At 40.3% G+C, this 14,508-nt stretch overlaps 1 protein-coding gene across 3 annotated transcripts in view; it reads right to left on the bottom strand.

Annotated features, from left to right (window-relative positions):
* The window catches only part of MCU (mitochondrial calcium uniporter), a 199,538-nt gene extending 185,284 nt beyond the window's left edge, over positions 1–14,254 (bottom strand). The window contains exon 1 of one of the 3 annotated variants that reach the window (XR_001138267.1): positions 14,087–14,254. Coding sequence is in view for 1 of the 3 variants with exons in the window: in XM_012663344.1 (XP_012518798.1) it covers positions 14,087–14,233 (147 nt within the window). In the remaining 2 variants the exon portion in view is untranslated. Of the gene's footprint in view, positions 1–13,332; positions 13,770–14,086 lie in introns of those variants that run through there. The other 2 variants (XM_012663344.1, XM_012663345.1) reach the window with 2 other exon arrangements.
* Between the last annotated feature and the right edge of the window lie 254 nt (positions 14,255–14,508).

The following is a 14,508-nucleotide window of genomic DNA, read 5'->3' as shown; positions in this document are numbered from 1 at the left end:
ACACATATATATATATATCCAATTCATGTGCCTAGATATACAACTCTCTGGTTTACAGGTTCTGTTTGAAAATGATAGGAGATCATTCCAAAACGAGAATAACAATAAAAAAGCCCTTTCACATACCACTAACTCCTCTCCCCATACCTATACTTTTCATGAGTAAAGTAATTTGTGGGGAAAAGAATAATTTGTGTGATTAGCAAGAAAAATAGCAACAATGAAAAAACAAAAACAATTCTTAATTAGCAATATCCTCTTTTCTCCTGCCAGCTAATCATTTGTACAGAAAAAAAAAGTCTCCTCCATTACTAGAGGTCCATTCAGCACCCTTTCCCTCAGAACCATGGAAGAAACTATGGAAGAAATAATCAGCTGAGTTTAATCATTCTTGAGGCACTGGAATCTATCAAATAAAAAACGGCAAAGAAGTGTTAGCCAAAAGACCATTCTTGCATGACCTCTAATTCTAATATGCTTAAAAACTGGTAACCTTTTTAACAATCTGGTGGTGCAAATTGCCCAGATCCCAATTAATATAATGAGAATGAGACATTCACTGTTAATAGGATATCTGGCCAGACTACATCTTGGGTGCCTAACTTTTTCTTTTTAACTTTGGCTTGTGTTTGCTTTGTCTTAGCTACAGTCCCTGGAAAGCATCCCATTTATTAGTGTTTCCCTTGCTGCCTCAGCAGTTCTGGGTAATGCACTACAGCAAATCATTTGGAGGGACAACCTGAATGAAGCGCTATACTGTGTATTCTGCAAAAATGCTCAAACCATTATCAAGAATGTTACAAATGAAAGACAACAGCATGAAATTGAGAAGATAAAATTTACCAGAGATTGCCTTTTTAAAACAAGGACTATAAAGAATATATATCAACTAATACATAAGATTAAAACAAATATTTATTTCCCACCAACGACCTGTCAAAAAAGAAGTACCTCCCCTTATTTCTAGACCTTATTTTTCTTTTGCTTGCCCCATAAAACCATGACACAATTTAAGAACATTCTTGTTACCACAAAACGCACATATCCTTTTACAAAATAAAGCAGATAGTCCACAAATTGTAGACAATTCCAAACACACAGAAAAGAAACAATGAATTAATGTCAACAAGTTCCCATCCACAACTTGTCTGTACTTGAAAAATCTGAGAATTTTTAGTAGAGTAAACGAAGCTTTTGCTGCAGCAGCTGAATCTCTCATGAGCTTGCTGTATTATGGCAGATGCTGTTCTGCATTTTGCACAAGATATGCTCATCTGTGTAATAAAACATTATTCTTCGCCTTCTCTCAGGAAGTACAAAGGGTTTTCCCAGGAATATGATAAACGACATTCCACACCAAAAAAGGAAACTGGCTTTTTTGAAAGTCAAAACAACCCTCCCAAGTCTAACTTTAAAAATGGCATAATAGATTCCTCTTTCCTGTCCCCCAAAATATTCAGCTAAAAAGACTTTCAGTCAACAGGAGATGTTTAAATATATGGAATGGAGACAGAAATGCCACGAAGTAGTTAAAAATGAATGAAACAGAACTACATGTACCAACTAAATAAGCATTTTTTTAAGTATTCAGCAACAAGAACAAATTGCAGGATACATACAGTGTAATACCTTCTAAATAAGGTTTTAAAACATGCTTACAATACTATAGAAGGTTTATAGATACATATGTATACAGCAAAAGGATAATAAACATATGTATGGGATGATAAACACCAAATTAGAGAGAAAGTTACTTTTGGGAGAGAGGACTGAGAAAGGGTACTTGGAGGCAGCAATTATAGTGTTTAATTTGTCAAGTAAAAGATGTACATTATATTATTCTACTTGTTTTTATAAACATATTTCATGATTTAAGAAGACTTTTTCCCTTGTATGTTTAACTGAACACAATGTAATTTCCTTATGAAGGACCCCTCTCCCCCCAAAAAACACCTCTGGTGATGGAATGGCCTTTCCAAGTGAGCTCCTTTGAGAGTGACAGCATCAATAGTTTATCTTCTATCTTTTCTTAAACGAGTACTGTGACTTTCTGATGCTGCCTGTGATGTGACCTTTGGATCCATAACTCAGGGTCTCAGTTTGTCTCTACTTTTAATCTTACAAAGAATGCTCATTTTAGGCAAGAAATCTATCATAGTTCCCTTTCATGTTCCCCCTTTTACTGCTAAAAGTTCTAGTAATCATTAAAAAGAAATCTGTTATATATTTAAAGCTCACCCAGCTTTGTGTCACTTGGCCAGGCTAACAACTTGAACTCATTCTGAATCAAACACCAAAGCAGCATGAGATATTAAAATTAAAGAAAGCAATGACTGGAGTTCAGCTCTCCATTAAATAAAAGAATATTCCAAAATCTTGTAATATGTTATACTAAAATTCTGTTTTACCATCTGAACTGTGCTTAGACAACATTTTGAGGCTTAAGTAAGAGCTGAAAATAAAAAAAAATTTTTTTAAGATTTCATTTTCTTCAGGGTTAAAACAACAACAAAATAAACCAAAATATTACCACGTATACATATAATGTCACATATTCACACCCTTGGGGCCCCCTCAAAAAAGAAAAAAAAAAAAAACAACCACCACCAGTTTGTGACCAGAAAATTTATTTTTCCTGTCTATTCAGCAACTTGGGGCACCAGCACCAAAGATCAGGAAAAGAGAGGCAAGAGAGAAACTAACAGATCAAGACAGACATATAAGCTGGTATTACTGTGTTTACAAAAAAATGTAATCCCATCAAAAGCAAATCAAAAACCTTCAATCTTCTCATTAGGTTGTTACTACTTCTTCCACTCCACTGAATCTATCTTTAAATATGTCTTTAAAGTATTCTGACATCTGTATTCTGTTTTAAAATGAAAAATAGGTTTTTATCACACTTGGCCACTTGCCACAGCCCTGCTTCAAGGCAGCTAGCAGAATTCTGGCAGTGCAAGATACAGGATATGTTGGGGGAAGAATGGAAATACGGAAGACTAGTTCTAAAATAAACACCTCCAAAACTCTGTCATCTTTGGCAATGTATATATATAAAGAATCTATAGTTGGCAGTATCTCTTTCAAATAGTTCCTTTCTCTCTTCTGCAGTGTCTAGCATGGCCCACCTCCCACCAATACATTCCAAGTAGATGCCATTATATCAATATCTCACATTACTTTTTAAATTACAAATCTTTTTCCATTACTATTTTTACTTAATATTTTACAGTCCTGCTTGTTTCAGTACAATCTGTGAACTGTTTTAAGAATACTAGCTGCTGCATGAATCAAAGAGAAGTCATTCCTTCTTGACATTTCTATAATTCCCATCATTGTAGTATTGGGCGCTGTTACCCACAGGGTTGAAGATTTTAAGCAATGGTCTCTAGCACTGTTTAACTCATTCTCATTCATCCAACACTGATTGAATGCCTATGTTATTGACACTGTACTAGGCTCAGGTCACAGAGCTGGAAGAACATATGGGCTACTATTCGCCTATAGACTACTATGGTCAACTAATCACTTGTTCAGGTTTTCACACTTAGGATTCCTAAAATGTAACTACAAAATAAACAAACATTTTCTGTTTCAGGCCGGCAAGGCCACAACTCCGAATTTATAAATTACTAGTTCAGTTCCACCTCACTTCAACACTCCAACCTTAACTGCTTTTTTTCTTCTCCTAACTCTCCAACTTTCTGGGCTCCCCAAGACATCTTCCCCTCTTCCTCCACTCCCCTAAGCAGTTTGAACTGCAGAAAAGAAGACAAAGGAGAAAGGTAAGACTAAAGCCATAACGAACTGTTTAAGGGGAATACAAAGTAAACTGCTCATCAAGGCGTCAGAAGTAATTATGAATACTGTCCTTAAAAAGGAACTGGAGGCCGCACGCGGTGGCTCACGCCTGTAATCCTAGCACTCTGGGAGGCCGAGGCGGGTGGATCGCTCAAGGTCAGGAGTTCGAGACCAGCCTGAGCAAGAGCGAGACCCCGTCTCTACTAAAATTAGAAAGAAATTATCTGGACAACTAAAAATATATATATAGAAAAAATTAGCAGGGCCTGGTGGCGCATTCCTGTAGTCCCAGCTACTCTGGAGTCTGAGGCAAGAGGATCACTTGAGCCCAGAGTCTGAGGTTGCAGTGAGCAAAGATGACCCCACTGCACTCTACCCAGGGCAATAGAGCAAGACTCTGTATCAAAAAAGAAATAAAAAGAAAGTCAAAAAAAATTATTTAAAAGTATTCCTCTAATTAATGAATATAATGTTATGAGATACTACACAAAGCTTTGGAAGAGCATAATACATAGAATATACTCTTTCAACAAAGATTTGCTGGGTGCTTATTATGCTGTGTGTTCCTTTTCATACTGCTACGTAAATCTTTCAAATTCTATGAGGAAGCGGAGGGGAGGCAGGCACATGAGAATAAGGTGGGCATCTGATTTGATATACAAATTTTAAAATCACTTAAAAATAATTAAAGCAGGTCAGCACATTTTAAAATACAAAATTAGAGGCATAGAAAAGACAAAAAAGCATATTTAACATGATTATAAAAAGGAACACTCAAATGAAAGTCAAGAAATAAAGTTTCAGTGCCTGAGTAATAAAGTCCGACAGATCTTGAACTGAATTGCCTTTCCACTGGTACTAACTGAGAGCCCACATCCAATCACCAAATTCTATCAATTCTACTTCCTAAATCTCTCTCCCCTCTTTTCCCTTTTCTCCATCCCCAATGCTACTGTCCTAGTTCAGGCAGCTCTTGCTTGGTCTGGTCCATTGAGACGCCCCTTATTGATGATATCTGTACCTCTCTGGTCCCAACCTCTCATCCAGTCTTCACACTGCTGCCAGCGTGACCTACCTAAAAGCACAAACCTGATCATCTGATTCTTCTACTTGAAATTCGTCAGAGGCTCTCCTACTAACAAGCAGTATGTTTTCAAACTGTGGCTTAAGTTGTAAAATCAATTTAGATGGGTCCCAACCAGTACTTCTTCAACAAAACAGAACAGAAACTATGTATGCCTTATACATAGTAAAAATATTTTTTCATGAACTTTTTCTTTAGTTTTATGGGTGTGCAATGTGCACATATAACTGGGTTGTGATGTAAAATGCACTTCAACTGTAAGGAAAACACACACACACACACACACCACTGACCTAGAGAATAAAATTTCAACTTCTTCACAAGTCTCTTCACAGTCCAATCCTTCACCATTAGGAGGCTCTGGAGGCAGACTGTTTGGGTTTATAAGCTAGGTGTGCCATTTGCTAGCTGTGTGACTGTGGGCAAGTCATATACCATGTGTCACTTAGCAGCTGTGACCCTGGTAAATCACTTAACCAACTGAGGTAACCAGTTTTACTATTTGTAAAATGAGTATAGTAACAGTATCTACGTCACAGTGTATCACAAGAATTAAGTGAGGTAATCTATGTAAAGTGCTTGACACATGGTATACTTGATATACCAATGATATTAAATATCACTGGTATTACTACTATTAGTGTCCAGCCCAATCTCCAGCTATTCTTGCCCATGCTCTGGTTGTAACAAACTACTGGCTGCTTGTCAAATATATCTTGCTCCCTCATCCTCTCATGTCAGATCTCGGTGCTGCCTGGAATGACCATCATACTTTTCTAGTCCCCCACACATTGTATTTCCACATGTTCCATCTCAAGCAAGACCTCCTCTGTGAAGCCTTCCCCAGCTCTCACAGGTAGATCTAAGTGCTCCCACTGAAACTTGATTAGGAAAAAAAAAAAAAAGGGCAGTCAGTTACAGTCTATTTGTACCCATGTCTCCTGGCCTGGCCACAAACTCTTTTACGAACACCACAAAGGTATCTCTCTCCCCAGTGCCCAGCACAGTGCTTCACAAAAAGCAGAAATTCCATAGACATTTTCTGAATGACTCCAGGTTATTAAACCTTTCTAAATCTCCATTTTCTATCTGTACAATGGGATCAGTATTTTGCCTAAAGGAGAATTTTATGAAAGCAGCTGGTACAGAAGCAGCACTCAATTATCAGGTTTACTGGGTGGGACATTTTAGAAACCCAAACTAAATTACCAAGATCCCCACAGAAGGCAAATACCTTAGGCTCCTATCAGCTAATACCTGGAGGGGAGCTTGGGGAAAGAAATTTAAGAAATGCAGTCAGTAGGAAGGATGGTGAGATCTCTTGGAAGAAAACTGCATGCTTTAGAAGGAACATGGCTAAAGGAGAAGATGAAAATGAAGTAGGAGCCACACTGACAACCCAGTACAGTACAGTTTCAATTCTAGCCAGACCTAGGCTTAAATCCAAAACATTTGTCTTGCCCATATTTGCAACCCTAGAACTAAAACAGTTTATGACACTTAGGAAGAAGAAGTGAGCCTGTCTCACCCTCAATTTCCTCATCTATAAAATTGGGATAATAATACCTCTCAAAGGGTTAAGGTGAAAATTAAATGAGGTAACAACGCCCTCAGACTTAAGTGTTCTTTTATATCTATTCTCCCATCTATAAAGATCAGGCAGTTCAAGTTAACCTATTTACTGTCTTATTATTTGACAAATTATCAGTCATATTAACTTTCTCTGAACTAAAGTTTAAAGTAGATATTAATACAGTACTCAAACATCCTGTAACATCAGTTACTATAGATAAATAAGATGTACAAAGTGGCCTGTCTAAAAAGGCAAAAAAGAAGTTTAAAGGATTTTGTTACCTATAAGGCAGTACAGTTCAGGACTGTATATTTCTAACTGTCCTCTGGACAGCCTCATACACCTAATGGGCTCCTTGGCAATTTTCTGGTGATTGTTACGAATACTCCCCAAACAATAAAATGGATAATAAATAGCAAGAAAAACTATGTAAAAACTGAAAACTTTAGTAACAAAGCATGAAAGAAATGTAAATACCAATTCTTGTAGATTAATAAATACTATTAATGTCATTAAAGAACTTTTAGAAAAGGCTTTTCTTTTTAAGAGTGATGTCAAAATGCAATGTCATATTATCCAATTATTCCAGAACTGCATTAGAAAAGGTTCAGCTTTAGGATACTATTAGACCCACTTGGTGATGTAATTTGCTAAGTTATATTTTTATCAATGTGAACAATTCAAGCCTGTATGCAGTTTATGAGCCAATAATTCACTAAACTTATTAAAAGTAATTTGCTTGAACTCAATTTTCATTTTTACACAGGCTGTCTCACTGAAAGCATTTAGGAAAATGCAATGAAATAAATGAATTGTTTCCTTTTTTGTGTTGAACCTACAGAGGACAGGTTTTTCAGCAGGTGTTGTCAAGCTTGATCTAAGTCAAACAGTAATCATTCGAGACTGAATTTAAGTACTTACTGTAAGAATTTGACCCAAATTCACTTTTTAAAACCAATCTCAGCTTAACAGTTTTTAAAATGAAACACAGAATTGTGTAAGTTAGTAGGAAAAGAACAGAATGGTAAAAATCAGATGATGTGTGATCCATTTTCAGCTCTGTCTTAACTTGCTGGGCCACTAAGGAAAAAGCCATTTCACCATTCTTATATTCTTATTTCCTCAATATTAGGTATTATTGAGCTCTAAATTCTAGGATTTCTAAAGTACACATCTTCCACAATGACATCTTAGTTTTCCTAATAACATTATTCTAGTAAGTCTAAAAATTACTAGAATGGCATTAATCAGTCAAATAAAGAATAAAGGATTCACAGCCAGGGCAACACGGTGAGATCCCATCTCTACAAAAAAAATTTTTTTTAATTAGCTGGGCATGGTGGTGCACATCTGTAGTGCCAGCTACTTGGGAGGCTGAGGCAGGCAGATCACTTGAGCCCAGCAGCAGTTCAAGGCTGCAGTGAGCTATGATTGTTCCACTGCACTCCAGCCTGGGTGACAGAGTGAGATCCTGTCTCAAAAAACAAAACAAACAAAACAAAAAAACATAAGAATAAAGGATTCAAAGGCTGAGACCCTACACTGAAGGTAATCTTGACCTTAATCACAGGAAAACAAATAGTAATTTTTAAGAAAACCTGTAGGGACACAAAGCTAAAATGTTAGAACAAATAAAAACAACATCCCAGCAGCCGACAGTGTGGAATAAAAATAAAATCTTAACCCCCACTCCCAACCAACTGAACAGACCCCTCTTGGCCAAGGAGACCCCAGAAATACTTTAAAAACTAAGTTTCCCGGCCATGATGAGATGGGAGTACACCCGCTTCCTCACTAACCATCACCAGATTTTTTTTTTGCTTAAATAGAAAACAGCCCTGTAAAAACAAAGAATGGAAGACTTCCCTGCTAACTTCAACCAACTGTCTAATGCTGAGGCTAGACTCAATTTCAACATGATTACACATTCCTTCCTGATAACTGACCACTGACCACAGACTGGTTGTGACCATTTACAGAGGATGTGCACAAAGCACCTTTGTTGTTTCACCTTTTGACATACAGAACCTAATTTTAATGCATTTTAATGTTAAGTCTCCAGCCCGAAATAAACATGGGACATATGTAACATATGTTCGCTTACCTCATATGCATGTGACCCTTCTTCATGAATATTCGTAGCTCCTCCTATAACTAATTAAATATGTATATTGAGCCAAACCATTTAGCATAAAACTCCTATCCCACCCTTGCTCCAGTGAAATGCTGCTTTCTGTCTCAGCCAGAGGCCCCTCTTCCCAGCCTGCAGGTTGCAACCCAGCATAAGAAATAAAGTTCTCCTTTCCAAATTTACAGATGTCGTAATTTTAACTTGACAATAACAAATCATTTTTGTTTTAGGGCTGCCTCATGTTTGAAGTAGAAATCAAGGAGTGGTCATGGTCTTCTGCAATAGCACTTCATTCATATCATTATCTGAAGGATTTGCTATCAACTTTTTGTCTTTTACTTACACCACTCTTGATGCTGAGTTCCATGAAGCATAAAATAGAGACCCTTGGGACTTAGAAAAGTTCAAATAATCAGAATTTCAATAAATCCAAGTCACTCATTCAAATATTTTATGGGCTTCAAAATAAGATAAATAAAAGAATGGTTGTTTCCTTAAAAAACAAGAGAAGTCTGTTCTAAACATATTTATTCACAACCCTCAAAATCTTAATGTTTGGCCAGGTGTGGTGGCTCACGCCTGTAATCCTAGCACTCCAGAAGGCCAAGGCGGGAGGATTGCTTGAGTTCAAGAGTTTGAGACCAGTCTGAGCAAGAGCAAGACCCTCATCTCTACTAAAAATAGAAAAATTAGCAGGGCATCATGGCACGCACCTCCTAGTCCCAGCTATTCAGAAGGCTGAAGCAAGAGGATCACTTGAGCACAGGAGTTTGAGGGTGCAGTGAGCTATAATGATTCCACTGCACTCTACACAGGGTGACAGAGCAAGACTGTCTCAAAAAAAAATCTTAATATTATAGTACAATAAAACAACAAATTTGGAATCTGATTCAAACATATTTATAATAATCTGGGTAATTATCATACTTTTGCTGGCTATGGGCAGAAAGCTAGTGACCACTGCTGAGCTAATCCAATGGTATCAACTCTTTCCATCAACCCACCATAAAGAAGTGTAATATACAACCAAAGATAACACTGGCAATACCAAGCTTAAAGCAATTACCCAAATGTGGCTACCTAAGCAATAGGCTACTAAGCAAGTCAAACCTGGGGTAGGGAGGATGGGGAGAGTAGAAAAAGAGCATACCTTTTCCCTCGCAACCAGAAAAAAAGGGAGTATAGCCAACTAACTAATGCTTGTCCAAGTATCACCTATATACCTAGCATTGTGCTGGAGTCTATGAAAGACACAAATGTAATAAAATACACATCTTTGCATTTATCTCCCCAGTAAGACAACATGCCCACAAATGAAACTTTCAGAGCAGTGGTCCCCAACCTTTTCGGCACCAGGGACCAGTTTCATGGAAGACAATTTTTCCACGGAGGTAGCGGGGAGGCAGAGCTCAGTTAATGATGCGAGCAATGGGGAGTGGCTGTAAATACAGATGAAGCTTCGCTACCTTGCCCACCCGCCTAAACTTCATGGAAGATAATTTTTCCATGGACAGGGAGTGGGGGCAGAGCTCTGCATGCTGGTCCCTAACAGGCCAAGAGTTGGGACCGCAGAGTTAGAGAACAAGTCTGTGTCAATTCAATCTGTGTCCTGAAGATAATAAATCCTCTCAGAATTCAGAGGGCAGAACAGAACAACAGAAAGAGATTAAGAGCCAGGAATTACACAAATTAAGATTCAGACTAAGAATTCTTGAATCCACCTCCATTTAAAGGAATTTCATGCCAGGTATAGCAGAGATGGTGAAAAAAATCAAAGGAAAAAAAAAAGGAATTTCAATCCCAGCTCTGCTAGTAACCATAAACATAACCTAACAAGCCACTTCCCTCAGTTTCTATTAGGTTTGTTTCCTCGTCTGTAAAGTAAAGATGCTAGATTCAAAAGGAGTTGTAGGCCAGCGCAGTGGCTCACGCCTATAATCCTAGCACTCTGGGAGGCCGAGGCAGGCGGATTGTTTGAGCTCAGGAGTTCGAGACCAGCCTCAGCAAGAGCGAGACCCCGCCTCTACTAAAAATTAGAAAGAAATCAATCGGCCAACTAAAAATATATAGAAAAAATTAGCCAGGCATGGTGGCGCATGCCTGTAGTCCCAGCTACTCGGGAGGCTGAGGCAGAGGATTGCTTGAGCCCAAGAGTTTGAGGTTGCTGTGAGCTAGGCTGACGCCACGGCACTCACTCTAGCCCAGGCAAAAGAGTGAGACTCTGTCTCAAAAAAAAAAAAAAAAAAAAAAAAAAAAGGAGTTGTAGGTCAGTCTCTAACCTGAAATGGATCTTAGAGGTTAGAGGAGTGATTGGGAGTGATTAAGACTGAAATTCAGCTACAAAAACTGCATAAAGGTTTAATATTAATATGGATGTATGGGACATTTGGGGACAGTACAGAGACTGGCTTAAGTACAATAGAGTGGTATTTGTGCTGGAGTGAATCCGGCAAAGTAAGATTGGGCCAGATCACGAGGAACTCAATTAGAGAATTAGGACTTGCCTCTGTGGCAGGCAATGTAATCTCTGTTCAAACTTTCAGGTTAGGCTGAAACAATATCGTTGCCAAAGAACTGCAATGCATAAAGCAGAGAGGGACAGCCGCAACTATAACAGTGCAATGACAGACTTAGGTAAAAGATGCAGTAATTCAGTTAACCACTAGAAAATGCCAACAGTCAGGCTGTTAGAATCAGAGATGAGACAGTTTGATTTAGCAATGAAATTACACAACTCACAATGAAAGGCAGTTCCCCTTCAAAGAATCATCCTTAAAAATAGCAGCCACCTTCACTAACAGAAAGGCATGCAACAAACATTTTACATCAGCTTTGGTTACAGTCACAAGCTGGAGAGAAGGAAAAAACTATACTAGATGGTGTTGAAAATACTCAATAAGCCCCTGCACCTTTACTCCTATTCACTCAGCTGAATGATGTTTTAACAGGGCAGGGGGGATTTATAACCTCACAATCGCATTTACCAATTAGCTGAACTACCACTGTATTGCTTCAGACTCATTCTCCAAACTTGGAAAAGATGGATTTCTCAAGGAAAATATTAAGCGGTAATGTAATTGGTTATGCACCCCTGGCTCTAATTTACCATACCTACTATAGCAGAACAAAAGTGGCACAAGCTGGATTTGTGATCCCATCCAATGCAGACTGCCATCTGCTGCATACACACAGGATGTCTCCTATGCAAGATTCAACCTTAGTGTCTCTCAGGGACCTTTATAAGAACACCTATTCTTTCTGGCAAGTTGTTTGTTCCAATATTCACCTAATATATGTGCCTCGAATCAACACCTCCTTAAAGGAGAATCCCTATTCATGGAGTTTTGAAATGCCAATACTTCCCTAAAAGATAAAAGTAAATTTTATAAGGAGCAGTTGCACTTTACAATAAAAATAACACAATAAGAGGGTCAGAATATCTGAGGTGGATGGGTATCCTAAAATTGTTAGGTATTACCTGTGTAACTTTGGCCAAGTCTCTCCCCTTTCTGGGCCTCAATACTTTTCACATTGAATGTCTTGTGAGGAATCATAGAATATCAGATGGAGACAGCTGTAGACATGATGGCTTCAGAGCAATTGCAGAAAAATAAAAAATCTGTTTACATATTTTATATAATCATGTTCAACTTTTTTCAAGATCTTACAATTCTAAATTCATTTACAAGTCACCATTCCCATGAAAACACTTCTGCCCTTCAGAAATAACACTTCATTTTAATCGTGCTTTCAGTTACAAATTCAGCACATCACTTTTATCCACCCTAGAATAGCACAGAGAACACTTTCATGAAGTATTCCCACAAGGAAGACACTCACAGCCTGACAAATTTGCATAGTGGAAAGTATACATGGCACAAATAAAAATGCTAAATGAATACCACACCCAAACAGTCTTAAAAACAAACTGTGCAAAGTCAGAAGATGTCTTATCAAAATACAGAGTTAAAGACAACTTGGGATGTCTGGAAACAGTTTGGGGGAAAGGGGGATGCAAGCAGATTTTTCAGTGGCCTTATGTTTTTAAGAGAACAAAACATGTAACTGGAGGCTACGAATCATGCAAATTAAATTGAACTGTGGAAAAGCTCGGCTCTTGCCCAAAAGCTTCAGCAAAGCAATATGCCAGCATGCCAAAGGTGAAGAAGTACAATTTTCTCACAAGAATGAGGATAAGGTTCATATCTATGACTAATAATAACAATACTATCTTGCATTTGCAGAGCATTAGTTCTTATAGCTCTTACAGGCACGATTTTATGCTGTCATTGGTCTTGGAGTATCCTCTCTACTAGCTCTTGTTCAGTTTCCTCTTAAGAGCTATATGATCAGAACAAGGCAGGTGATGTGTTTGTTGAGGGCTGAAGGTACTAGTTTCTCCTATCAGGCTGTCTGCAGTGATCCTCTTATTACCACACTGTATAACTTAGCCATGGGAAATAAAAGCTACACTCTTTCTCTCAGAGTTGGCCAAAGACCCACACGTGTGGGATATAGGTCTAGGAAGTCTAAGGAACCGCGAAACTCCTGACTTGTTAGGTCAAGAACTCCATGTCAAGTTGATCTCTTACAATGGAAAAAAATCTCTCTCACTCACACTCACACTCACACACTCCAAGGCTGTTCAAACAGAAACCCCCTTTCATTGCCAGCCAATGAAACCCAGCAATAGCTGGTTAACACAATCACCAAATCTCTGCCTCTGTGAACAACTTGTCATACACCCTTCTCTTGTGCCTGCTGCCCACCATTCCTTCTTCAGGCACGCGTGAACAACCTTATAAACCAACCCTCGAAAGAACCACTGAAAGGACTTCTAAAGACCCGAGGGGATGGAGCTTGCCTCCTGAAGCAATGCAGCATCCATCTCGAGGGAGCTGGTCACACACAACGCAGGAAGTCACAGAGGGGAATAAAGTTTGATTTCCCTTCTTGCCCGTTCCCAGGGGACCGAGAGAGGACGAGGAAGCGACCCCGCTGGGGTCTTGGGTTGCTCTCCGGGGACAGTTCCCAGCAGCATGGCACTGCCACTCTCCTGACACATACAAGGCAGCCGCGGCAACTCAAGACACCCCAACCCGCCTGGAGGAGGAAGAAAGGGGGACAACTTGCATCGGGCTTAGTTCGGGAGCATTGGGGGAGAGCTATTAAGAAAGAAGGAGGGAGGAACCGAGATTGGAGGCGGGTCAGGGAGAGGTTCAAGTCCCGTCCCTTCCCCGCCCTGGTGTCCCCGGTCCTGCGGGAACATCCCCGCCGTCGCCCCTCCTCCTCCTCTCGGCTTCCTCCCGCCCGCCCTTCCTTCCTGGTCGCCGCCGCAGGCGCCTGAAGGGCACGGCCGCTCCCCGGTGCCTGGCAACCTCGGTAGCGGCCGGGAGTTGAGGTAACTCGCCTGCTGCCCGGGCGGCCTGCCCGCCGGCAGCTCCCACACGCCAGCGCCGCCCCGCCCTCCCCGGAGCCGCCAGGCGCGCTAGCTCACCGTCCGGTGGTGCTGCTGCTGCGGGTGGCGGCTGACGCCCAGCCCGGGGAAGCAGCCGACAGTCAGCGCTCCACAGCCGCCGGCGCCCCCGCCGCTGCCCCGGGAAGAGAGGAGCAGCAGCAGCGATCTACCTGCGGCGGCCGCCATCTCTCGACTGGAAACGGCGCCGACCCAGGCAGCGCAGCGGACGGCCGGGGCGGAGATAAGACCCGCCACTCACCGACGCCGGACCAACTGCCGCCCGTGACTGAGTTGATGAGGCGGAGCTTCCTGCCAGGCCCAATCGACAGGCGGGAGAACCACATTTGAGGCTGCCTGTCACTTCCAGAGTTACCTATTATGGGACGTAGTCAATTACGGGCAAATTGTAGGGAACCGGTAATTGGCGCCTGAGCCCCTCAAAGAAGCAGCAATAGAGGTGG

The sequence above is a fragment of the Propithecus coquereli genome, unplaced genomic scaffold (assembly GCF_000956105.1).
Source record: "Propithecus coquereli isolate 6110/MARCELLA unplaced genomic scaffold, Pcoq_1.0 Scaffold80, whole genome shotgun sequence".
Classification (NCBI taxonomy): Eukaryota; Metazoa; Chordata; class Mammalia; order Primates; family Indriidae; genus Propithecus; species Propithecus coquereli.
Note: the sequence above shows the minus strand (reverse complement) of the source record. Positions and strands in the feature narration are given on the sequence as shown.